General features: G+C 40.8%; 2 protein-coding genes across 5 annotated transcripts; both read right to left on the bottom strand.

Annotated features, from left to right (window-relative positions):
- Nucleotides 1-1,919: 1,919 nt before the first annotated feature.
- farsa (phenylalanyl-tRNA synthetase subunit alpha) lies at nucleotides 1,920-8,914 on the bottom strand. 2 transcript variants are annotated; one of them, XM_054760499.1, is made up of 14 exons: nucleotides 8,734-8,914; nucleotides 8,167-8,304; nucleotides 7,959-8,057; nucleotides 7,757-7,875; nucleotides 6,418-6,510; nucleotides 5,735-5,863; nucleotides 5,559-5,674; nucleotides 5,375-5,459; nucleotides 4,074-4,173; nucleotides 3,572-3,740; nucleotides 3,054-3,131; nucleotides 2,750-2,864; nucleotides 2,146-2,256; nucleotides 1,920-2,070 (listed from the first exon to the last, which is right to left on the bottom strand). In XM_054760499.1, the coding sequence occupies exons 1-13, from the start codon at nucleotides 8,878-8,880 to the stop codon at nucleotides 2,151-2,153; spliced, it is 1,494 nt and encodes a 497-aa protein (XP_054616474.1). In that variant the 5' UTR covers nucleotides 8,881-8,914; the 3' UTR covers nucleotides 1,920-2,070; nucleotides 2,146-2,150. The 2 variants fall into 2 exon arrangements, with proteins under 2 accessions (XP_054616474.1, XP_054616473.1); XM_054760498.1 differs by having other exon boundaries at nucleotides 1,920-2,256.
- A 949-nt stretch (nucleotides 8,915-9,863) lies between these two features.
- ilf3b (interleukin enhancer binding factor 3b) lies at nucleotides 9,864-26,018 on the bottom strand. 3 transcript variants are annotated; one of them, XM_054760115.1, is made up of 18 exons: nucleotides 25,939-26,018; nucleotides 25,033-25,087; nucleotides 24,490-24,701; nucleotides 24,115-24,292; nucleotides 22,689-22,836; nucleotides 19,441-19,532; nucleotides 17,623-17,718; nucleotides 16,174-16,285; nucleotides 15,964-16,061; nucleotides 15,779-15,887; nucleotides 15,575-15,688; nucleotides 14,365-14,570; nucleotides 13,652-13,822; nucleotides 13,290-13,571; nucleotides 13,083-13,209; nucleotides 12,085-12,129; nucleotides 10,706-11,116; nucleotides 9,864-10,584 (listed from the first exon to the last, which is right to left on the bottom strand). In XM_054760115.1, exons 2-18 carry the CDS (start codon nucleotides 25,039-25,041, stop codon nucleotides 10,448-10,450), a joined length of 2,547 nt encoding a protein of 848 aa, XP_054616090.1. In that variant the 5' UTR covers nucleotides 25,042-25,087; nucleotides 25,939-26,018; the 3' UTR covers nucleotides 9,864-10,447. The 3 variants fall into 3 exon arrangements, with proteins under 3 accessions (XP_054616090.1, XP_054616091.1, XP_054616092.1); XM_054760116.1 differs by lacking the exons at nucleotides 9,864-10,584; nucleotides 10,706-11,116 and adding an exon at nucleotides 11,236-11,736; XM_054760117.1 differs by lacking the exons at nucleotides 9,864-10,584; nucleotides 10,706-11,116; nucleotides 12,085-12,129 and adding an exon at nucleotides 12,149-12,879.
- Between the last annotated feature and the right edge of the window lie 526 nt (nucleotides 26,019-26,544).

Consider the following 26,544-nt stretch of genomic DNA (forward strand, 5'->3'; position numbering starts at 1 on the left):
CCAGCCCTCCCTGACTCGGGAGAACAACAATGAAGACTAATGTGACTGTGAACCATGACAAGAAGCAACATGGGGGTAGAGAGTGCCCATTAAACTGACTTTGACGTAAAAATAAAATGAATAATGGAGTGGATGTTGTGCAAGAGATTTGCCATTTGCACGCAACGTGTGCAAAGACGCATGCGGACACACACGGAAATCAAGTAGAACCCACTGTGTGCTACTGTTAAATTTCCAACGGTTTCTGTGAATAATTCAACGTGACTCAAGACTCACGCTTGATGAAAACACGGAAGCAGTCTGACAGGAAGGCGGCAAAGATGAGGGGGATTATCCCAGAAGATCATTGGAAAATATCTGTGTGCCTGAGTTTACGTGACCATAGATTGAAAAGACATACTGGTACATTATTTGCTTAATTAACCATTCATTTCTTTTGTGTAATATGGTGTTAATGCTGATAAGTGTGTGTTGTTGCCATGTTTGTGCAGGCAGCATCACATTAAACCAATATTTCACACTATTCCCCAGTGTCGGATGTCGTATTTTATGGTGCCACACATTTGTTACCGTACAGTCCAGACTCCCATTAGTGTTTACCTTTGAATCCAGTCTGCACGTCAAGTCAGGCCGTCGTCCAAACCTGTAAAGTGACCAGCTGGCCGTCTCACACACTTCACTAAAACGTTATTTCAAGACGGTGAAGGGATTAAAGCTTAAGACGAAGACTTAGGTAGTTCCAGGGAGTCCACTTGTACACAACCAAGACTTAATCCTGGAGTCTTTTAGAGTGCAGGGAACACACTCATGGATTCCCCCAGCTGGTGTGCAAGGCCTGTCATGGAACATACATATTATACCAGTAGGTACCAGTGAAAATAACTGCAAGTAGAACAGCTGCCATTCTTTTGGGAGTACTTTTAGAGTGTGTCGGTGGAGATTTGTCCATTCATCTGGATAATGATTTACACCTAATTTGCAGCTATGCTTTGAACTCAAGTAAAAGCGTTCACAAACCTAGAACACTCATATTCAACATTTTACAACTGTTTTTTCTAAGAAAAATATAGGACTACATGGTTTTTTTTTTAAATTTTATTACTGCTATTTAATTTTGGTGAGACAAGTTCCTATTGGTTGCATCTAAGAGGGAGTCCAACACAGTAGTCCCTCGCCACTTCGCGTTTTGAGTTCCATGACTTCTGTACCACGGTGATTCAAAAATATGACTAAATCATGCTGTCTCATGGTTGAATCCAGATTAATATTAGTCAAAAAAACAAAGTATTGTAACAAACTGTAAACAACAGGCTTTTATTACAGGTTTGAATTATCCCACAACAAGCGAATAATCCCCGACACGGGCTGCTGTTGCAGCCGTAACACACGTACCCACGCTAATATTCAGCTCTGAACCCCCGATGCCACTTGCTGTCCTCCCTGTACCCAACTTACATTTACAGCAACACACAAGTCCAACTCTTGTCTTCAATGGATCATTTACTCTCATTATGTCTACTATATTAGGTAATGTGTATGAGTGTAGGGGTGACTCTGTTATTTCATGTCTAGAGGGCTCTGACGACATTTAAAAAAAAAACAAAAAAACATAAGGTCGTAAACAAGGATTCTATGCTGTAACTATAAAAATATTCCATTTATCAATATTGAATCCTGCTTCGCGGAAATTAATTTATCACAGTCTGGTCTGGAACCAATTAACAGTGATAAACGAGGGAATGCTGTACTTTCTACTTTCGACGATGGAAGCTTTTTAATAATTCATGATTTATGTTTATGTATGAGCACATTTACCATATTCACTTTCATTAGCTTAGCATGTTTTGATATCTAACAGGTTACTTTTGATTGATTAGTTGAACAAGATTTTCTTCAAAATGATTTATATGAGACAAGTATAAAGGAAATGGAAATTTTATTTTACCGTTGAATAGGAAACAGTGATTTCTGTACAGTCGCAGTTATGTATTTTTATAACATGGAAGAGTGTCAGTATTGGAGACTGATGCTTTGCATGAATGCAAACAGCCTCTTCATGATTTCAAAAGCCTGTAATAGAACGTACTTAATTATGGCAACAATGACAGCCATTGAGGTGCCAAAGACCTACAAAAAGACCTGTACCAAACTCAGGAGTCGAGTCGACACATGGGGCTGTCGTAGACCATCTGTAGGTTGACCTTGTGTCCCACCAGCTCTCTGATATTGTTTATGCCGTATTTAATCATGGTGGGTCTGCAATGACATGGGACAAGGCTGAGTACAACATACAGACCTGCTGGCATGTTTGAACGACATGCACAGGTATCAAAGTTAAATATTGACACTTCCGATTAATCTGGACATTTTCACTTAGGGGCGTACTCACTTGTGTTGCCAGCTATTTGGGAAAAAAGGCTGTTGACTTAATTTCAGAGGGCCGTGAAACCATATTGCTATACTCGCTGTACACTGACTACTGTAAGTCATATCCCTGTTTCTCATCTATGTTATTATCCCTTGAGAATATATAATAAAAACAATTGCTGAAATGTGAGGCATGTACTCTGTCAGCGTACTGTAATCAGAAATGCTTGTTCACTCTGTATGACCTTATGCAAATCCAGGGATTAAAGAAACAGCACAGCTTTGTCTGCCAATTAAGAAGCATAACAAAATTCAACAATAATTTATAATAATTGAAAATGCCAATCGAGGATTCCGGCACACTCATTTTTTGTGTGTTTACCTTTCCAGAGACAGCCCCCATGCAATAACCGATACATCTTCAGGGAGGCCCATCGGCAGCAGCATCTCTGGTCTGAAGACGCCAGAGTTCCCCACTTCCACCCACTTTTTAAGTCCTGTATTTATAGAGAAATATGATACACAGATATAAAAAAGCATGTATTTTTGTATGCTTGCAGGTAGTGGACATGTAGTGTAGTGTGCAGCAAAACTTGTGCCACGCTAAAGCAGACAATATATGAGGCGGTATACCAGCACTTATGTTGGCTAAAGTGTGTATTTCAGGAGTGTCATAGAGTTTACACCTTCATGATAGCTGAACACCTCCATACTGGGCTCTGTGTAGGGGTTGTACGCAGGTTTGAAACGTAGCTTTGTGATTCCTAGAAAACAAATTAAGGTTTGAACATCCCCAACAAAAAAGCAGACAATCTGAGCAATTTCAACAATAATAAAATTAGCATGGTCTTCCTGCCTTGACCTCTACTCTTATTGTTATACTGTAGATGAAAATATCTATATTCACTTATTTATTGTATGGTATTTTCAACAGTAGAAAGCACAAACTGTGTATTACTTACACTTAGTTATATTGTGTTATAACGGGTTATATTGATATGAACTAATAATGATTTGGTATTTGATATTATCCTAAAAGCTATCCACTCTCGTTAACATGACCATGCACATGTCATTTTGTAAGTAGTTAAATGGTAGAACTGGTGGGAGTGTTGCCATCACACACACTGGACAGTTATTACTGTCGTAATAATAATAATAATAAAAGGAAAAAAGATTTAAGGATTTTTCTGTACTTTCTAACCTAGCTTTGTGAAGAACTGATGCAGGACGCCCATGAGGTCCCCAAGAGTGAGCCCATAGTCTGCCACCACGCCTTCTATCTGGTGGAACTCTGCTAGATGGGTGGCATCTAAAGTCTCATTCCTGAACACCCGATCGATGGAGAAGTACTTGACAGGGGTGAACTTCTCCTGGTGGAAAAATAAAAATGCAAAATTAGTCCTCAACAAGTGGGACACACACACACACACACACACACACACACACACACACACACACGGCTTTCCGGGAAACTGAGTGTGCAAGGATTGTTTCAGTTCAGCTGCCAAAAGTATTAGTGAGGTCAGACGTTTGGCATGGGATACTTCCAGGTTAAGTGTCAGGGTGCACTGCAGCAACAAAAGCTCTCTCTATACCCTTCTGAATAAGCACATTTTGAACTCTTGAAGTGTTTAGTGAAAACAAAAATCAAAAAGCTTATTATCTCCATAACTGCTGAACAAGCGTTTGCATCTACAGCTCACCTGCTGTGCAAGTTTATAAAGCATGCGTGAGCTGACTGCTGTAGTGTGCGTACGAAGGATGTTCTTCTGTGCTTCTTCAATCTTCCAGTCGTATTTGTACCTGAGGAGCATTCGTAGGAGGCAACATAGTGGTGGAGTGGTTAGTTGCCTCAAAGCAAGATGGATGGACATTTGTGTGTGGAGTTAAAGCATGTATGCAGGCCTGCCAACCTTAAGGAAACTTTTATATCTATAAATATAGATTTTTTACATTATATTTTATTTTGTAGAAAGGCTTAAAAAAACGCTATACATGTAAATATGTACAGTATTTAAAAGCAATAATGTGTGTTATTAGTTTTTAGCATCAACATTTCAGCCACATTATGGCTTTTGCTCTAGTTTGTCACATTTCTGTGTTTATTTCTCGATTAATTATCATTTCGCAAATGGCCCCTGGGTTGCACTTTGACACCTGTACTTTTATAACTGTTGACGTGGCTCTCGTCAACTACAGTATTTGGCTTGTTAGTGTTCTTCATCGCCAACAACGGTAATTAAAAACAGAAGGGGAATGGTATCGCAGCTGGAACTAAGGGATGCTTCGCAACAGTCATTTCTATTGCAAATGTTGATCCGAAATTTGAGGAGAAGGCGTTCCTGGAGGCGGGCTGCACGCCCTCTGAATGAGTCGTATACCCACAGGAAATGTTCAAAACACCAACCAATCACAGCCTTTACGTTCCACGCTGCCGCAACATGAGATTAGATTTTTTGGAGACGCCTATTATTCTTTGTTTACACCACATTGCTAATGCATAGGCCAAGGGATCACTGCAGGGACACAAGAGAAGGCCACGGCTTTAAGTTTCGCATGGTAGCCAGTTAACTAGTTAACCTCAAATGTATTTATTCTAAACTTAAAGGGTTTCATACGGAGTGAAGGAAAAAGGACAAAGGAAGAAGCCAAAAACACATCACTTCCACACGGAATGGGAGGAAAACTTTTTTTTTTTTTTACACCATCAGGAACGAGTGTACGCTGGTGCCTTGGAAGGTCTGTTTATGTTAATTGTTAAACTGGGGACTTTAATTTACCCAACGGTGTGAATGTGAGTGTGAATGCTTTCCTTAGTTATTCATTTTTAATTAATTTGCAAACAGAAGAAAAATTAACGAGTGAATATGAATGTGAATATTTGCCGCATGCACTGTGATTTACTGGTGACCAGTCCAGGGTGTCCCCTTAATGTTCAAACTTTTTACTACATAATAACACGCCCTTAATATGTCTTCATTATGTGATCATGGGATTGCCTCACCCTTGTGAACCAAAACCCCCATCCGTGTGGACCCTCTTCACTCTCTCCAAGTAGTCCTGTGGCAACTCGCGGGCAAGCGCAGGATCTGAAAAATCGATGGAGTAAAATTACTTGTGATTAACCCCCCCCCCAAAAAAAAACAATTGCTACAGTTAACTGTGGGACAAATGTCCAACACACTCACCTGACAGGAAGAAGGTGTCATGCTGGTCTCTAGCCGGGTGCTGCTGCGGTTGAAACAGGGAGTCAAAGTTCCAGAAAGAGCTCTCTATGAAGTTGTTGGTTGGCATCTCTGTGAAACTGAAGACACAAGGTTGTGTTCAAGTCGCTTTTCCTGCTCACTTAGTAAAAGCAACTCACCCCATCTCCAGGAAGATCTGTCTGAACTGTGTTCGCACTTTCATCAGCGGATGCAGGTGGCCGCACTCTGGAGCCACACCCATTGCCTCAAAGTTGTACGGTTTGAATTTTTTCTCTTTCCAACTGCCGCTACAATGCAATGCATTGGATTAGAAGACAGAAACACCACAGAGATCATCCAAGCGCCACACATCAGATGCTTCAATAAATATTATCAGGTCTTATGTGTTGTAAACCCATCAGTGACATAAAGCGGCACACTTTTGATTGACAATGCCAGAGAGGTGCTGTATGAATATGAGAATATGTTTATTATTGTTCTTGTGGTTTGCAGGAGTGTAAAACTGCACTGCATGATAGGGAGATGCAAATGTTAGAAGAGGTTACATTACAATGAGATGCCCTTTACCACTTGGTAGCTTGAGCACATTCCTTCCATAATGGGTCTTTAAATCAATTAATTTGTGGCTCTGTGCCGCCCTGCCTTTAGGACATTGTCCTCATCTTTGGACATGTCCCCTTTGATGAGCGGAGGGTTCTCTACGTCCTCTGTCTGAAACCCTGCAAACTGTCACTGACTGACAGATCAGAGCAGACCCAGACGAATTCTGAAGTTTTGTGCAAACTGTCTTACAGTCAAACAGCATTTTAACAATGTCTAAGTAAACAGAAGCTGGACTTACGTGGCAATCATGTCGGGTGTGAGCTCCGTCTCCTGTTTGGTGACAGTGGTGCTGAAGGAGGTTCCTTTTGAGATCCAGTAGGACTTTACCGTCCTGAGGACAATGATAACAACGAGGACATTTAATCACAGACACTCAGATAGCTCACTCATAAGCTCGCTTGACTTAACGTCCTCCTCTGACTTCAGATCAATATTTTCAATAGGAGTGACTTGTAATTATTAGATTACAGTAATATCAAGTAGGACCCCAATTATAAATGGAATATTGTTGTAATTAGAGCATAGAAAACCTGTTTATAACCTCCTAAATACGTTGAACATTATTAGAGCCCTCCAGACATTAAATAACACCCCTATAGTCACTTTTACAATTTCTAAGCCAGTCAAGGGGGTGGACGGACAGTGACATCTGGGGTTCAGAGCTGAGTTTTATCTTGGAGTGGGTTACGGCCGCAACAGTAGCAGATGGTAGGGATTATTGTGCCTGTTGTGAGATAATTCAACCCTGGAATAATAACTTGTTCCGGCAATCAAGTCTGGTGCTTGTGTCTCCCACCAAACATTACAGTAACATTACTGACACATACTGACCAGTGTAGAATACTACATATCATCACAGCGTGTTTGAGAATGCTTAACTTAGGCTAATGTGCATGAAAATTGCATACACATGCATTTTTTTATAATAATAGTCCGTATTTGACCTGGAAACAGCACAATTGATTAATTAATATATTTTGGAAAAACCATGATAGAATGAAGCAGCAAAATTTGAAGCCCAAAGTGGTGAGGGATTACTGTACAGTCAGCAACGTAACCCTCTCCTCCTCGATTCAATATACCTTACATACTGATGAAAATGCATATATACACAAGTTCCTCTTTTGCACCTCACAACTATGGTGCATTAAAAGACCACAAAACAGCATAAAATCTCAATGCTTGACAAAAAAAAATTATATACTGTATATATTAGACATAGTGTGCCCCCTTAGAGGAAACACTGTACATTATTTTGTGCCAACAGCTAATTTACCATTTACATGTATTTTATTCATCATGCAAGCACATTAAGCACAAAAAAATGACTAAATATTTTCTAAGAAACCATCCAGACAAACTGGCCTATTGTGGGAATTCCATGATCTGTTTTACCACTTGAACAATCTTTTGTTAAAAAAAAAAAATGATTGAATTACCTACAAAATGCATGAAACCATCAAAAAGTGGGAGGTTGATGACCCATAGATGAGTTAGAGCTGCTCAAATGCAGACCTGGTCTACAAGAACCTCTACTGCCACCTACTGGTACATAAAGGAACACCTGCATCACTTACACTTCAGCGAGAAGTTTGCGCTTCTTTAGCTCGTTCTTTTCTTTCTCTTCCAGGTTTGCGGCGTCACCTTTTTCAACCAGAAGCAGCTTCTCTCTCACCTGGTCCTCTATGTTCTCCACCTGTGAAACCAAACAGAACCGCACAATTAAACACATCCTCTCACACGGGAGAGTTGAACAATCTAATTGGACGGAACACATACGGTTCTGAATAATCTGGGGCCGCCTTCATGTCCTTTGTCCAAACGGATCCACTTGTTGGACATGGCTTTGCTGAAGCCAATCTTTCCGAAGGACAAGTTCTACAGATGGAGACAGAGAGCATCAGAAATGTCTTTGCACACCTTAAAATGACCAACTATTTGAGAAGATGAATGTGTAATGATGTGACTAACCATCTGTCACTCTCACCATTAGGTCACTTTGTGCCAGTCCCTCCAGCGGGATGGAGTTGAAGACCCGGGCTTCATGACTGCCTTGCTCAGCAATTTCTTTGCCCTCGACTGTCAGCTCCCAGTGTTTAGAGGAGCGCAACTCAGCTGAGATGATCTGAATGCAAGAAAGCAAATAACTATTATGATTTGCCTTCATATGAACTTTACTAATGGCCCCCGGGGCCGCACTTTGCACACCAGCGGTTGTTTTGAAGCAAATGTTTATATTACAGGAGGATGTTCAGATCGTTGCGTCTGTTTGTGTGAGAATTAGTGTTTCTAGACCTGTATGACTTACATTTACGTAATTTGTTTGTATCCCCAATACTCCGTAGTTTTATGAAGTCAAAATGCTTACGTGTCTGTAGCATTAGTATTTGTACGGAGTGAATAAAATTAAAAGGATAAAAATGCTAGCTGATAAAAGACAGCTTAATAAACCTCCCTCGCAGCAACTCACACATCCAGTCTACCGTCCTCATTGCATCAGTCCCGACAATGTGACAACTTGACTTCCGGTGACACTAACACCGGGAAAACTCACTTCGCCAAGAGCCTGCAAACTCTTCACGGCGCCCACGACGACCTGATGGTCCACTCCAAGGCTGGACGCCACATTTAGGCTGTCCACGCCGTCGTCCACCTTCTCAACGCGCTGAAGCAGCGTCTCCACCACTCTCGTGTCTGCCATACTAGGTCGCCGCCTGAGAGCAGAGGGACCGGACATGACGTCGCAACGTCCGTCACTCAATAAGAAGGCACTGCCTGGTACTGTACAGTAAATCATACCTGTCAAACCTCCCATTTTTACTTGGAAACTACAGTATATTCCCACTCTTTTTCGGCGCCGTGCCTTTATAATAGTAACGTCATGAAAAAAAATCTCCAGTTTTTTCCAGAGCAGCATAGCTTCCGGTCCGATCACGTAACACATCCTGCACCCAGTAAAGTCAGGCCTTCAAAATAAAATCAAAAAGCATCAGTCGCTGGGAGGTGACCTTACATTTCTGGAAAATTTCCCTGATTTTGTCTGCTTTTTAACGATGTCATCCAACATACATATTCATAATGTGTAAAGTGGAAATATAACTACTGTATCTTATTATACAAAACTATATCTAGTTTTAAGGCCGTACTGTACAACTTTAAATAACTTGGATTTAAGGCTAAAAAATAAGTGTTTGTAAACCGTTTTAGTAGAAAAACAAATATGATCTATTCTTCCACAGCCTTTGCCTATAAAGGCTTTGAGTTTTTCTTTGTTAAACACTCCCACACCCTCCCTTTACACCAACAACAAACTCACGTACTTTGCCCTTTTTTCCCGTGTCCCTCCCGTTCTAAAATTTCCCGCATTTTAACAAAAAAAAAATCAACTCCTGTTCTGCCGGAGCAGCACAGCTTCCACACTCTGGCAACATCATGTTCGTATCACATCCTAGAGTCGGTAAAACCACGCCTTCAAAATAAAAGAAACACGCCAGTAAAACATGGTCACCAGTATGTTGCATATCTGGTTTATAAACAATAGCACCACTCTTTAGAAAAACTCCTAAAGTTGCAAGTTCTGCAAAGATGGAAAATAAATACGTGATTCAAATTTAATGTTTTATTTTCAAACCCACTACTAATCTACTCTCTGGGAGTGAATAAAAAACGTCCAAGTCTGAAACATAAATTGAAAATAATTTTTATCAATACAAACACATTGTTACATACACAGAAGGGGAAAAAATACACTCACAAAATGAAAAGGTAATTAGAGCATTAATATGGATTAAACATCAGCAAGTGTGCAATTCTGGTCTCCGCATCATTACTAAATTATGTAACCAAACCACAGTAGGAAAATAAAAACAAAAAACTCAAAACTAAAAGAGGAGAATATCTACAAGCCTTGAATCGTTACAAGCGGAGATAAACACTGCAGTTGCCATGCAACTTGTTAAAAAAAATGTTTGTGCTACACAAGACCAGTTGCTCCAGATTTCGTACTTAAGTGGTTTTATAAATACAGTACAAGACAAAACTAGAACTAAAAAGACAGGGCTGAGCTCATCAAATCTTTTAAGCAGACCACCAATTTAGCCACAACTCACTCGGACATCTTCTGTTGATGTGCAAAACAGAAGCAAATACGCACATCAACAGCAAACATGGAGGAAGGTAGAGAGAGCCCGGGCGAGCCTTTAATTTTTTTTTTTCTATGCAGGTCTGGGGGAGATTTTGAGCTGAGGATTCACACGAGCAAACTCAGTCTATCTATATTGGTAAGTTCCGCTGGCGTCTGCCTTGCTGTAGCTTGCAGGACTGTGGTACTGAGAATGGCTGGTGCCAAAACCTTGGTTTTCCCCACCGCCTCCCTGCGCGTTGTAATTGGACTGGTTGTTGAAACCTTTACAGGGGAAAATTAAAATCAAATACAGCATCAATTATTCAGTTACTTTTCGAAAGGGTAACTGGATGTGGCGAAAGAATGCATACTTAATGCACTTAGATTAACAAACATCACTCACCATCATAATTGTAGTCCTGGTTTGCTCCAGTACCTCCGGTCACCTGGCTCGGGTAGGCAGTGCTATAAGAGTATGCACCTGCACCACCCTGGTTGAAATTCTTCTTTCCCTGCCCATAGCCTTGGCCATACTGGTTATAGGTGCCCTGACCCGAAGGGTTGCTGGCCTGGTAGCCTCCTGGAGCTCCACTGCTCGCGCCTGATGGTGTTTGAAAAGAGGGCTTTCCTCCCCGAGTGGGGGGTTTCTTTTTGGGGATTTTAGCCGCCGCTGTGGCATTGTAGGCTCCGTCAATCTCGTAGTACGAGCCAAACGAGCTTTGTGATGATGCTTGTCCTGTGCTGGCTGCAGAACCACCTGAAGGGCCACCTGACGGCCCGCCTCCTCCGTTTGCACCACCATTGTTGTAGTAATCTGAGAAGTAATAGCATGGCACTATCTTAGCATGCAGCTGGCAATGCTGTATGTTTGTAACCAGCACACACGCACACACACACATGGAATCAGACCATGTAGGAACACAGTAATTAATGGTGAAAATCACATTTATTGGAATAAAAACACTTATAAAACAAGGATTTTGTGGGAGGAAATGTTGGTGATACCATATCTGCTTAAAAAGTAAGAGCATCACACATTCAGTGCAGCCATAAAACAGTTCAAACTACAGTTTGCAGTTTATAAACTACAGTTTAAGTTGCAATAAAAGCATAATCATCACAGATGTCATAAGGAATGTATACTATAAAAGCAATACTCAACAAAAAGGGAGACTTTAGACATCCAGATGTTTGAAACATCCATAGCAGATGGTAACTTATGATTAAATGCATGCAGAGGCAGAGTGTCTTGTGGAGGTTGCAAGTGGACTGACAAAATAGGGGTCATTATATTTCCAGGGTTGCGGACTTTGAGTTGAAGGGTGTTCTGGAAGCAGCTGGAACACATCTGAGTGTTTTTGTCTAGCTACGACATTTCTTTTTTTGTCTAGTTCTCAAACTCGTGGTAGCCATAGAAGTCTGAGACAAAGTCACCTAAAGAGTGAGACAAGGCAGAGAAGGAGGGGAAAATGTCAAAATTAGGTTTATATTAAGATTTTTCTGCCTTAAAATTTGGATTCATGTGTCCAGATTGTATTAAGCATGATTTCTCTGCTCCTGTCACGCTCAGGTAAGTCAGTGCTCAGAATAGGCTGCCAAAAGTAAGAAAAGGTTGTAGGGGGTCTGTAACTTAAAGTGGACACATTTAAAAATCACTTAATTTGGGCAAGGCATACGAGATGTGGCAAGTCCTGGCCTGACATAACAAGAGCAGGTGTATGGTCGCACACAGACTGAAACTACAATCAAGCAAGAAAGCAAAAAAGTGAAAGGAATACTTACTGTATCCAGACATGGAGCTGTTTCCATAACCGTACGTGCCAAAGCCTGTTGAGTGACAGAACAGATCAGAAACTGAGTGATGGAATCAGTAAGATCTATTAATGGTTCAAACAGGCAGTGATTCTCAACTGCTGAGTTATAGACAAGGTCTGGGTAGGTTGCTTGAACTAAAACAGCAATACTAAATGTGCTCAAATGTTAGACTTTTGTCATTTGGTGAAAGTTTGTGTTGATTTGGGATTTCTAAAAAAGGTACATTTTGTATATTGTGGATAAAACGGAACTCCCGTATTTGATATCTGTGATGTCAGTGAAAGCATGATGATTTGGCAAGGTGTTAAGAGAAAACTTGTTTCATTCAATGAAATTTATTGTTTATGAATGCAGTTACCATTTACAGCTGATTTTTATGACTGATGTGCTTAGAAATTAGCATTCACAGCACCAGTTTCAGGGATTTTTGGTCATAATTTTTGTTTTTTCCGAAAATAGTCTCCGAAGAAAACACGTGATTCACCATGTATCAGTAATGATTTATAAATACATGATAATACAGGCAAAACTTACAGCATACATGTACCACTGTTAAAAAGCCCAGGATTTTTACTTGTTTGTCTTTATGCTTCACTGATAATGATTTTTTTCGACAAGCATTGGGATTTCACACTTTGTGGCAGGTCCTTGAATGCACCATAGCTCTGAGATGCAGAAGTTTGTTGAGCTTTGGCAGTCAATCAGGCTTCAAAACTTTCACAGAGGTAAACACAGAGCAGCCAGCAAGCGCTTGGGGAGTCACTGCAGCAATAGACAGACATGGTTGTATCCGTAATCTCCAATGTGTAATTTATAACAATATGGGAATCAAGTACATATACAGATCCCCAGGCTTCGCTTCTGGAAAAGTGTGTTACAATTTAACAACCACAAAAAAAATGTGGGTCCCAGTGTGACACCAGTTGAAAACCCCTGCTTCAGGAAGAGAGTGTCTGGCGTTTTACCTCCTTGGCCACAGCCTCCTCCGTTATTGAAACCCCTGCCCCTTCCACGACCTCGCCCTCCTCTCCCTCTGCCCCTGGGCATAGTTGCGTCGCCAGGAGGTCCCATCATGCCAAAGCCTTCGTTGTTCTGAATAGGACATTTTCATCCAGATGAAATTAAATGGTCATTGTCAGATTGAAAATGAACATGCTTCTCTGGGTGCTTACCGTAAGTGATCCCTTTTTCTTTTTAGTCGCTTCAGTCACAGAACCCTCCGGAAAGAGCCGATCCAAAGCAGCCAGTGCCGCATAAGCCTTGGCCACCTTCTTGTTAGATCCTGTCCCCTGGAACTTCTGCCCATCGATCTCCACTTCCATGACAAAGCGCTTATCATGGCTGCCGCCGGTCTCTGAGGTAAGTTCGTACTTCAGGCCACGGCGCTTCTCGTTCAGCTCCATCACAGGGTTCTTGCCGTGTTTGGTCAGAATCGGTCCCTGTTGGCGGGTGGTCTGAACAGCAGAGAGATGGAGGAAATCAGCGTTGGACAGAACTCACACTTCATGCAGGTAAAGTGTCAGGGGCTTTGTACCTCTGCAGCATCAGCGTTGTCGGTGACGGCTGGTCCCGTGGCCGCTGGAGCAGCTTCAGTGGTTGTTATCACAGGCTTTGAATCCTCCACTGGTACTGGAGTTTCTTCAGGTTTTATGAACTCTGGAGTTTTTGCTTCCACTCCCGTAGGCAATCCCATGTCTTGCAGGGCCTGTAGATGTTCAAACAAAAAATGCAAGAAGTGGCGTTCAAAGCAAGTAGCTACACAATTTCATTGGACTTTGGACACTCGTGCTTTTATAGCTCTTCGTCAGAGTTGAGCTTTTGATGTGACGTCACTTCAGTGAGCAACCACAACTCCTGTCTACTATTTAGCCAGTTAGCTTGCTATCGCAAGCAAAACATTGAAAGTAAAGAAGGAAGGGGCGCATTATTGCATCTTGAACTGAAGAGTGTGTGAAAACAGTCAGTAGAAAATCGGAGAAGGCGGCGTTTGCGAAGGTAGGCTGTCCACCTTCTGAACGACTCGTATACAGACAGGAAATCATGAACTACAGGCCGATTAACGGTCAGCGTTGCTGCAGCTTGAGGATTTTTTCTTTTAGACATGCGCACTGACTGAACAAAGAAACTGAAACTGGCAAAATGCAACAAAATGCGCACCTGAAAGCAGCAAAGCACACGAGCATATGAAAGGGTCAAAATGCATGCAACAGCTTCTAAGACATTCCTTTCCATACAAACTGTGCTCACCTTTACAGCTACATGCAGCTTGGCAGTGCGTTTGGACGGACCGGAAGCCTTGAAGGTCTTGCCATCAACTTCTACTGACATGGTGAAGACAGGAACATGAACTGGGCCCGTCTGGGATATCAGCTTGTATTGAAGACCCGGCTTCAGCTGGTTGAGCCGCATCAAAGCGTTCATAGACTGGGGAGGATCAGGCTTATCCTCTGCAGCTGGTGGACAGAATACAACGATGGAATTGGAAACATGCGAGTATATTAACTCATAGTTTCAGAGAGTACAAGACTTATGAATGTGAAAATTGAGGAGAATATGCAGTACATGAGTAGTAGATCGTGAACTTTAACCCCGTCATTTTGATCAAATGCTTTAGACCAGGGCTTCCAGTTATGTCAATCGCAAGCTACCGCATAGACGTCACTTTGTAGATGTCATGCGACATTAGCTCCGCTTCTGATTCGCTGTTGCTCCCACGCGGCAAAGATTAAGTGGTGAACAGACATCTGAAGCTAAACACAGAGATGCATTTTTATGACTCTGAATATGAATAAACTAACTCAGCGGTAAGATGCCTAAAACTTACCCCTTCACTTGTAGCGGCTAGTTATGTACAAAAAAAGTGAGCCGTTTGGTGGCTCATGTCCTGAACTCCACGACAGAAATGCATGTTTTCCACATTTATTTCTTAATCTATTATTTCATGATTAATTGGAAAATTGCCCATTGCTGTGAGCTTTTAAATAAGTTGCCTTGGCTTCCGCTGCATTGTCTTTTGCATCATGATTTTCATTTCTTGCACACCTAATGTTTGATATCAAATGCTGAGACCACTACACTGCTGAGTTATCAAACCATTTCCCTTGTTCAAAGATACCATCTTTGTCCTTGATGATGATCACGGAGTTCGTGCGGCTTGGATTAAGCATGCAGCCAATGTTGGTCGGCATTTCTGTACTTTGAGCATTTTATCTGTTCTGATTTCACGTCATCTTTCTTTTCTTTGATGCGCTGCCATTAGAGGAGTCTGCCTCACACTTTGGAGACATGATGTCAGGGCAAAAAAAAGTGATGTCACTCACACGTAACTTGTTCTCATTTTCTTTTTCTACAATAACAATTAGAATAATAATTCATGACAGTAACAGAACGCAAAAACAGAGTTTGTAAAGGGCGTTTGACAAAGGAACATTGTGTAAATCTGGCAAAGTGAACTTACATTTCTTCTGCAGTTTTTTCTTCTTCTTATTGGGGCACTTGTCTTCAATTCCCTCCTCTTCCTCAATGGGCCGTTTCATTGGTGGAGCATATGCTGTGCTGGGAGGGATTTGCACTGAAGACAATGAACGTACAAGGTTAATTACACATACCGATGTGTTTAATTGCTATATATATATATAAAAAAAAAAAGTCATGAGTTTACCTATATAATCAATTGGAGGTCCAGGAGTTTTCTTGGGTATCTTAGAGGGAAGTGGGTCCATTCCAAGCACTTTGTGAAGCTGTCCAAATGCTGACAGCCTTAAGGCATGCTATGAACACGAGCAAGGGTAAATTTCCCAATTTGTAGATACACCTAAAACTCACATCCCATGTCATCCCACTCACTTGTGCACTCAAAGTGATGTCTTCTCTCTGCTGGTAGTTCAAGTGACTAATGGCATCTGTGGGGTCCTTCTCACATGGATCACAGATTCCAGCTCCGTCTACAACATAGGAGACCAAAGCCTGTTTTGGGCCACCTTTTCCCCATCATTGAAAACAAGCAGGTGATCTCTGCAGAAATTGTAGAATTCTGCAACATGCTCACAAGCTCACCTGGCATCAGTATTCCTGAAGCAAGACATTCCAAAACTCTACGCAGTGCTTCTCCTGCCATCATGGGACGGTTTCCTGTGCCAATGGCTTTCTCGCAGATTAGCTCCAGTGGCTGCAACACCAGGACACAGGCACTTTTTAAGCTTAACTCTAAGGAGATGTGTAAAATTCATGCACAGCGAAACAGGTGGCGTACCATGATGATGCTCCCTTTCAACTCATAACAAAGTCTTTCAAATGGTAAAAATCATTATGTAAACCCACATTTATGATCAATAATGCCTGCCTTGATTTGGTCATTGTGACATCACATTATTCCTCATTTGTAAGAGCTTTCGGCACGAGATGGCAGCTGCTCTCAAAGGGGAAGTAAACAGGCAATGAAACATGGCACCTCCTTCCTCAATCAACCAAAGAATGACTGGCCTTTGGTTGCAGATGGAGAGGGAAAGGTGAGCCAACAGTGACGTACACTGGCCAACTGATGTGAAGACACACATCATGGCTTGGAAAGGTCAACACTTGCTGACTTTTCCCTCTAACAATCAAAGTCGTATAACATTCAGCTTTCTAGAGAGGAACAAAAACAGCTTTTTTTGTTTGTTTTTAAATGGGCCATATTATTTGTTGTGTACATAGTTATAAATTGTTAGTTTCTGAGGCCTTGCCTGGCTTTGGAGGTAAATAATTATTATACAGTTGTCCCTCACTACATCGTGCCTCGAACTTTGCTCTCTCACTATATTGTGTTTTTTCCAAACATGAATTAATAAATTATCACTGTTTTGTGGTTGACTATGTCATATTACTAAAATATATATATATATATATAATTAAGCAAATTGTACATATTTTTTGCCCAAATTAAGCATTATCAACCATAAAAATGGCTAAATGAACTAAAATACAAATACAAAGTGTTAAGAAGACGCATTCAAATTGTGAATGTAGTATTTTACATTGGTCACTAGGTGTCCGTAATTGTTTGGTGAGACTACCACCAAAGCTTTAACCGGCTTTAATGCAGGTTTAAATTATCTAACAACAAGTTAAATCTCAACTCTGAACCCCCAATGTAACTTTCTGTGCGCCACTGATTCTGTTCTTGCACTCAGCTGAAATGTCTTTTTCGAACTTTAAAACAAAAGTTTTTCGGACTCTAAAAACTACAAACTCTCGCACAAGCAGTTGTGATTTCGTGGGTTCTGCATGCTGCCTAGAAGTGCTGCTGCTGGATAAAAGTGCTGGCGCAGCATCTGGAATGGACTGTTTGTATCGGAGTGCCAATATTGGAGATTTTAGATGCAGGCCGATATAATCCGATGTTGGACCATTATCAATGGTCCAATATTGGATCGGGGCACCCCTAGAAATCTTGGCATCTTTGATTTTATTTTATGACTTACAATAACATCCAGATCCTCTCTTAATCAAGAGCCTTGCACTCACCCAGCCACAAAGAGGAGTCCATGTGGGGACACGGGCACACAGGTCCCTTAGAACCCGGATGACAATTACACAGGAGCGCAGTCCGTTGGCTCTGGCCTGAGGACACAAGTAAGGGAAGGGGGTTTGGGGGCACGAGGGCGACAAGTAAAAGTAAGTCAAAAGGGGAGACGACACATATCATTGAAAAAAATCCATAAAAATTGAACTAAATATGAAAAAATTATGTCACACACACTAGAACACCTTAGTGTAGTTACTATGGAAATATACTAATGCAATAGGAATCCCTTATGTGAGAGTCATGAGTCATCTGACAATGAGATTCACAGTAGAGCGATCAAGCATAAAACATTAAAACCAGGACTTAAGTGTCTACAGAGCCGCCTCCGACATACGTCAAGCTTAGAATGAGAGAGCCAAGTGAACCTTTTAAGATGGCTGTACAGTATAGTCAATGAGAGTGGGAAAAAACAAAACAAAACAAAAAAACACGAGACTGGAAAGGTGCAATATTCCTGATGGATTTGTGGCACAAAGCGACAAACAGCCACAAAGCAGGAAAAGATGAGACTAAGAACGGAAGCAGCGACAGCAACGGAAAAAAAGAAAAAACACAGAGCATAATTATGTGCTTGCATGTAATATTTCACATGCAAACACTTTAGTTCTCTTCATTTGGCTCACAGTCAACATATGGAAATATAACGGAAATCAGGTGAGACCTCCAAATGCTGATTGAAGAGCTTCATTTTTGCACAGGTGTACATATTACGCTTTTTAGTCAGCATCCTAGAGCACTCACAAGCAAGAACTTTAACAAACCTGTCAGCCAAATTTCAGAGAAGCAAACCTTTTGTTTGCATATTAATAATGTTGCGTCTTGGAAACATTCAAACTTGTACATAAATCTGAAATATGATTTGCTAGCTTTACATACACCATTTCAGGGGTGTCCAAAGTGCGACCCAGGGGCCGTTTGCGGCCCGTGGCACATTGTAAAAATATAATTTAACAAAAAAACACAGCATAAATGGGAAAAATTAAGGTTATGGGAATAAAGTTATATTGCGAAAAGAAAAATTACAAGACAACTTTTTTTTAAATGTAAAAAACAGCAAAAAAGGGAGGAAAAAGCAAATACTTCATACTTAAAAATACGCTTTTTCACCTATGTCAGATGCATTTTTTTCTTGAAATAGATGTATAACTGCTTAGCTCATCTACATGTGTTGCTTTACAAAACATCAAACTGGCCCTTGCATCCTTCCATTTTTTAGTACGTGGCCCTCGGTGGAACAATTTTGAACACCCCTGCACTATATGGACAAAAGTATTCAAACACCTGGCAATTGCAGCAAAATTGAAATTGGAAGGAAACAAGTATTTAGCATGCCCCTGGCGAAATTTTTTATTGATTAAGAGGTGACCAAGACCTTTGTCCATACAGTGCACTTTCATTTTAAAAAGAAAAAAAACATTCTTGCATGGCAACTACTACCACTACTTCTCACATCAACCCTGACGTTATAGAAATATTGCACCTGGATACGTCGATGTAATTGTGCTGTTAAGTTAAATGATGAAAAGCAAAAATATGCTATTAAAATTTGCATCTGAGTGCGTAATAGACTCAAGGACACTGTAATGGCAAATGTTTTACATCAAGAGTCACTACAGGAAGTACACGTCATAGTAGCCAATATATATAAAAAAAAAAATTTAAAACGAAAACACCAATTAAAACACAAAAAAGACACAGCATAAAAACAAACTTGAAACTACTTCTGTTTTAGAAACAAATAAAGACAAGATCCAAACCTGGAACCACTTAGCGTGGCGGAGAGACGCCAAGGCAGTTAGGCATTTCTGCCTGTCCAGAGCATCCGGGGGATCGTTGACTGATAGCGTTTCTATTGGCAGGTGGAATAAGAAGACAAGGTACAGTTTGACCAAGGGGAGTTCTGTCAGCCGGCCAGGGGGAACACAGGCAGCCTTCCCAAACCACAGGCAGGAGGGGTAAGGGGAGGGGGACTCCTCCATTGGAGAACCACCAAACGTCAACCTCCGACTTAACATGGCGTTGCACGGTCCAGCAGGAAAGGCATCCACTTAAAAAACGACCAGCTACAGTAATGCGAAGTTAAGTTGACATTTGAAAATTTGAAGGAGTATTTCTTAAATGGTTAAGTGGTTGTATGTGGAGGTTGTATCTCCATGGTTGCATCAGTGTCATGTTTTTTTTTTCCTGAGCTTGACAGGAGGAAGAGCCCCTCCCCTTTGCCCCAATACTGGGTGCACTGCACTTTGCCCCTTCCGAGACAGAGAGCGGCCAGTTGGTCAAAGGTCCAGCGTCCCTAAAATTGACAAACTAGAAGGCTTGACAGAGAGAATCAGAATTGGAACCACAGGTAGATAAAGTACACAAAAGGTGGGTATCAAAACAAGTCTGCACTGCAGCAAAATTGATGGCTTACAAACAAAGACCCAAACTACGGGGTACCAGTAGCACAGGAGTTGCAGATAAGGTCAAGAGCCCTTTGCTTAAGACCTCCTAAAGGTTTATGCCTCCTTTCCACCAAGATGTACAGTTCAGTATGCATTTTGTTTCATTTTCCATTGGCAGCCCTTTGTCATAGTGGTATTGACATTGTTCTTGTGGAGCGGCACAAACTGTTCATTAGTGGACAGAGAATTACCCGCCTCCTTCTGTGTTAAAATGGGTAAATAATGCTATTAATAACAGGAGGATGGGGGATGATTTGCAGCGTTGTTTCTTGTATTCAGGTACTGTCAGCACACTGCACTATACAGTGTTTAGTTTATTTAGTGTTGAAACACACCATCCTATTGGAAATATAGGCCTGATCAGGGTTTAACGGATTCGAACGCTACCACGGTGAACTGAACAACTTGGTGGAAAAGACTAACTACAATAAACCTGAGCTTGTCACCGCAAATGTGCAGTTAAAAGATTCTTGTAGATCAAGTAACTCAAGGGGAAGATCACATGGACTAACAACACGAACATAATGAATCCACACATTCTTGTCCTTATTTGGAACCCTAAGCTTTCGCAGCCAGGGAACACTGTAGTCAAACTGGGTCAACCAACCAATGACAGTTTCACAATACAGTGGAACCTCGGTTTTCGAACGCCCCAGTGTGACAAAAATATTTCCCCCGGGTTTCATATACCGTCTCTTCTATTGCACAGCAGGGGTGTCCAAAGCATTTACAGCCCGTGGCTGTTTTTTAAATTTTTTTTTTTTAATTGGCACTTGGCACATTCTAAAAATACTATTAAACAAGAAAACTAAAACAAATAACAGTAACAATGGGAAAAAAAGCGAACAAAGACAAAATTAGGGATGTTCCGATCCGATCTTCCGCTGTATTGTGACGATCAGATAATATCGGCTTCCGCCACGAGATCGCGGCGATCCGGTTGCTGTATTACGTTCGTAAGTCTGGGCCACACTCCAACACGGTAGGTGCGGTAATGCGCCTCAAAGCTGGTTGCCAATCGACTCGCGCCACCCGCAAGAGAAGAAAACGCAACACCACCGTGCAGACATGTCCGCAGTGTTCCATGGAGAAGTTAGTTTCATGTTGGACGTTGGATATTCAGCTCCGTAGCTACAGCGATAGTTCCCCTCACTGTGCATGGACTGCTGTGTCATGGTGCGGAGAGCACGCACAGGAACCGCCGCTGTAACTGCTGGTTGTTTATACTAGGGACCGTCAATATAGAGTATTACTATTGTGTTGAAGAGAGTTTGTTAAAAAAAAAAGTCATACAGTATATTCTAAAACACACCATAGAGTGATCTATAGTGATGTCAAATGATTAGTCATACCCTAAAAGTATTTTGCAGACCCATTTTTTCTAATTTTATCCTTTTTTTGGTTGGCCTTTTATTGGCTTAGGGACCCGACTCACTGAAGTTTGTTACAAAAGCCAAACATTGTTGTTGGTCATCCTGTGGAATAAAAAAGTAAATTCAGCAGTACTTTGGTTGCATTATTTTTAATGCTTTGAAGAGCTATTTTCATAACCACATTCAATTCCACAAATTCATGTTTGTAACAAAAGCTTATTATTATATTGAAAGAAATTGAAATAACGGAAGGTAAAATAATTTTTAAAAAGTTGTAATATGTAAAACAAAGAATAAAGTTGGTCAACTTTTAGAAAATTACATTGGATAAAAGTTATATTATGATAATAATAATAATAAGTTATTCAATAGCCGCGTTTTGTTTGCCGTAATGCACAGTCTAGCGCATGTATGTGATTGAATCAGTTGATGTAAATAAAGTCGTGTGAGCACAGTCATTGTCTGTGCGTTCTTGGATATACTGTGGCTATGTTGACAAGTTGCTGTTGGTGTGATTCAAGCCAAGTGTGGATACCCCTCCTCCCTCGCTGGTCCAACTGCTCGTCTTGAAGTCAACCATAAAATAAAAAAGGTAAAATGTTAATTTACCCATTTCACTCATTTCTAATTATATTGTATTGTTTTCTGCACGTAAACCTATAATTATTTGCTAATATTGTTGGGTGTCTGCAATAGATGAATTAGATTTACATTATTTCCCGTGGGGAAAAACTGCACGTGTCAGTTTTCATTGGACCTTTTGGAACGGATTAATGATGAAAACAGAGGTTCCACTGTATATTGTGCTACTCATTTTTGCTGCAATGCAAACCGTTCATCAATGATAAAGCACATGCAAACAAAGTGGTCTCTCTTTTTGTGTTTGGTTAAATTCTCAGTAAGCCTTCATTTCTTTGGTGACCTTGACCTTTCAGGGAGAAGAAAAAGCTACCTGCCCTATACTGTATATTGGGCCATCAAAAATGTACAATTACATTACATGGAACCATGAGAGTGTCTAGAGAGCTATAAGCATAGCAGAGTTTCATTATGTGACAGTGTAGTCTTGTCCCCTAGCTCCATTGAAGGCCCAATAAACAATATCTGTCTTGTCTTGTTGCCTGCATGGCCTCCCAGCTGGAGGTGTGGCGTGCCAGAAAAGAAACACTGCAGTCCTATTGCACTTACCGCCAGCAGCGGCCATCTCCATCTCCTTACGAACCATAGGGGAAGTCAGGTGAATAGTGAGGGTCAAAGGGGGCTCCTTTGTGCTCTTGATGGTGATACTGGCCTCCCGGATATGCTGGTTTACCACGTACTTGTCTTCTGTGACGACCTGCAGGCAATATAATGTCCAGATAAATGTAAACACTTCACCTACAACTCCATTTTGGTTCCAATGGTTGACATTCAAACTAGATGAAACGCACAAGAAAGTGTGAAAGTCATACCCAGTGTTTTCCAACACATTCATTTATTTAATACTAAGGGATTTGGCGCTACCGGTCATCTGCCCTGGCTGATGAACACATCATCATAGGACTGTCTGTATGTTACATAGAAGAATCTGGCACTCAGTAAAGTCAAAGTTTCTCAAATATTGCGCCTCGCCGAACCCCAAATAAAGCAATCTTGAAGAAGGCTTACACATGAACGGCATGAAAAGTGCATAAGCAGGCCTTTTGTTGGACGGCTGCAAACTGTTCAACACAATCTGAGCCATTTGCAAATACAATACACTGCATAAAAGGAAGGTTCTGTCTGTTACTTCAGAACACGCTAATTGGTTCCAGACCCAACTGTGATACATGGAGTAGGAGTCCTTCTTTATAAATTGAATATTTTTGTATTTAAAAAGGCATAGAAAACCTTACGTTTTTAACATTATTGGAGCGCTCTACACATGAAACAACATCCCTATAGTCACCTTTACACTCATATTACCCAATATAGTACACATAACAGAAAATAGGCCATTTAAGACATAAATAAGACTCATGTGTTGCTGTAAATGTGTTCGTTCCAGTGCTATGGGAGCAGGAGTGGGGGGCAGACAGGAGGTGACGGAGGTTCAGAGTTGAGTTTGGTGTGGGTCACAGCCGCAACAGTAGCTCCTGTTAGGGATTATTGTGCCTGTTGCGAGATAATTCAAACCTGCAATAAAAGCCTCTTGTTCCAGCGATCGAGGCTGGTGCTTGTGTGTCTCACCTGACAATACAGTAACATTACTAACACCTAGTGACAAGTGTAGAACACTACATATGTCACAGTATCTATGAATGAGTCTTCTGAATGAACTTTAGTCTACTTTTATGCTTGAAAATTGTTACTTTAGGGAAAAATACAGAAAATTTGCTTCAATATGCATATTCCCTGATGAATAATAGGCCGTATCCAACAACGAAACAGAATAATTTATTAATATATTTTTGAAAAACCGTGAGAGTGTGAAGCCAAGAAATTCAAAGCGCAAAGTGGTGAGGGATTACTGTATGCCCTCTGCCTTTTACAAGTAGATATACTTATCACCATGCCAGTGCTACTGTAACCATCTAAGTCATGTGGAAAAATGTAGGACTTGTGCATGCTCAGTCTGTATGGATTATTCTCTCACCTTAAGCTGTGTAACAAGGTTGTCAGACACCTTCTTCAACAAAGTGATGGTTGGCTTGTCCTTGCACAGGAGCACGAGTGCAAGGTCCAGATCTCCCTTCAGTAGCAGGCCCTTTGCCACCAGGCCCACTCTCATAACGCCACGAAGCGTACGGGTGGCTTGATCTTTGTGTTCACTGCTGCATGGAAATTAATCAAACAAGAGCCAGAACATTCACTTTGTTGTGATTTTGAATATACGTGTAAAAGTAAGCTAAAATGCATGAAAGCAGAGGGCCTCTTTTGAGGGGATATGCTGATAGTCTGTCACCAATAAATTCTGAGGTTCTTGGTGAATGTTGAGTCACATGATGTAGAAGTTGTGATGTCTTCATACCTCTCTTTATCGGCGTCTGATCCATCACAGTCAGTCTTCTCTTGTTTATCCAGCCAGTCTGAGACGGCCTTGAGAGCTCGTTCTGTGTGGGACACCATGTTTTGCACATTCTCCAGTTCCTCCTGAGTTGGGTAGATGGCAGAATGCTTGGCCATGACGTGGCGGTCGTCATTCAAGAAGACACGCAAGGAGCGGTATCGCAGTGGGGGGCCCTATTGGTTACAAACAGCAGAGACATTAGAATAGAGACACATTAAGACATTTAGGCATATATTTCAGTTTATGATCAAGTGCATTAACACAAACGCATGCATGTTATCTGCTGAAACTAAGTATAAGTTCCCAAGAGCAACAATCTGACCATTAAAAGGCAGCCCTCCTAATTTCCTGGTAATATACTTGCAAGCAAATTGCAATAAAAAAAAATACATGTAACTATCAATTTGTCTGTTAGACTTCCAGTCCATTCATTCATGGCTAGCGGGCGAGCCACACACTTTGGGAAACTCTGATTTAAGGGGCAGACATAAATTTATTGATTACCATTTTCATTGTGGAGACGATGTTATAGCAGCAGCAGGTTGTGTCGCAATGTTGCCTGAAAAGGGAAAAAAACAAGTTATTTCTCTTGTTCAACATTTAACACATTTAATGCACATTAGCAATCCGTGCATCAATTCACAGTACTCGCAGCCTTGGTGTCACAGGAAAATAGAATTCAAGCCGATACCATTGTTACATTTCGCAATAAAATAACATTTTCACAATGTGAAAATCAACGTAATTCAAATCTAGGATGACTATCAAAGCCTCATATGTTTTTACGCTGATTAGTACGAACATTTCAGCAGGGGCATCTGAACACACCACGGAGTAAATGGAGCATTAATAACACTTAGCCAACAAGTGATAACTAATAGTGCGATCAAAGGCCTAGTGGCAAAATGTCGATTGACACACCTTCATCCTTTCGGTAGTTATACCAACGTAAAATATGTAAAAGTGCACTATTATTGTTAAAATACCCTGCACCATTTGGTCAAATTTGGAAGGCGACGCCATTTTAATTCCGTACCAGTGCTACTTGATGGCGATGGCTAACATTAGCTACCACCTCCTCAGAAGAATACAGCTAGCTCATTGTTAGTCATCTATGGGCCCAACAAATCACAATAATGATTAACGTGTACGCTCATTTTATTTTATTTGTCGGTTTTAAGCGTTATATGCGAGTAAAACATCGATTTACAATGAGCTATCAAACACCAATATGAAAGAAACGCACACATCCTAAATTAACATGTTAGCTTAGCCTTATCGACATAGCATGTTATTGTTTTAAGCAAAACTAATCATAAAGGGAGACGAGCTTAATGGCATCTACACTCTAACTACAGCACAATATTCATGTACAGATGCTGATAGCGTTAATACTTGCATTTTACTCACCTTGCAGTAGTTTCTTCTATCTGCACGCAAGATTTCCGCACTCAGCAAGAGGATACAGTAGACGCCAATGTGGTTACGCCCACTACTGTGTTGATTGGACGCTGCTTGCTGGGGGTGTGATCTAAACACACCCTAGTCACTTCAAATTAAAGGCAAAATATTATTATTTTGAAAACATTATTAATATTTAACAAATTAAATTTATAATCTAGACTTCAGTAAAAATAAAGTGTAGTTGTTGATGTGCTTTAATCATACATTTAAGGGTACTGTAAAATGTCTAATATGGTAAATTAATATTGTAACTAACTAAATAACTAACTAATTGGATTAGATTAGATTAGATTAGATTACATTACATTAGATTGTACAAATTGGTACATGTATATGTTTATATGTACTGTATATTTATAGTCTGTTTTCCTATTTTTCAATGTTGTTTATTCTATTCTTCTTTCTGCAACAGTATAAAAATGTATTCAATATCTTTATTATACAACCAGAAAAAAAAGAAAAACGACAAAAAGGCAAGACAGGGCAGTAAAAGTCTCTACAAATGGAAACTGTGCGGCCGAGGAACTGGCTGGATGCTCTAGAAAAAAGGTC

Source organism: Dunckerocampus dactyliophorus, chromosome 18 (genome assembly GCF_027744805.1).
Source record: "Dunckerocampus dactyliophorus isolate RoL2022-P2 chromosome 18, RoL_Ddac_1.1, whole genome shotgun sequence".
NCBI lineage: Eukaryota > Metazoa > Chordata > Actinopteri > Syngnathiformes > Syngnathidae > Dunckerocampus > Dunckerocampus dactyliophorus.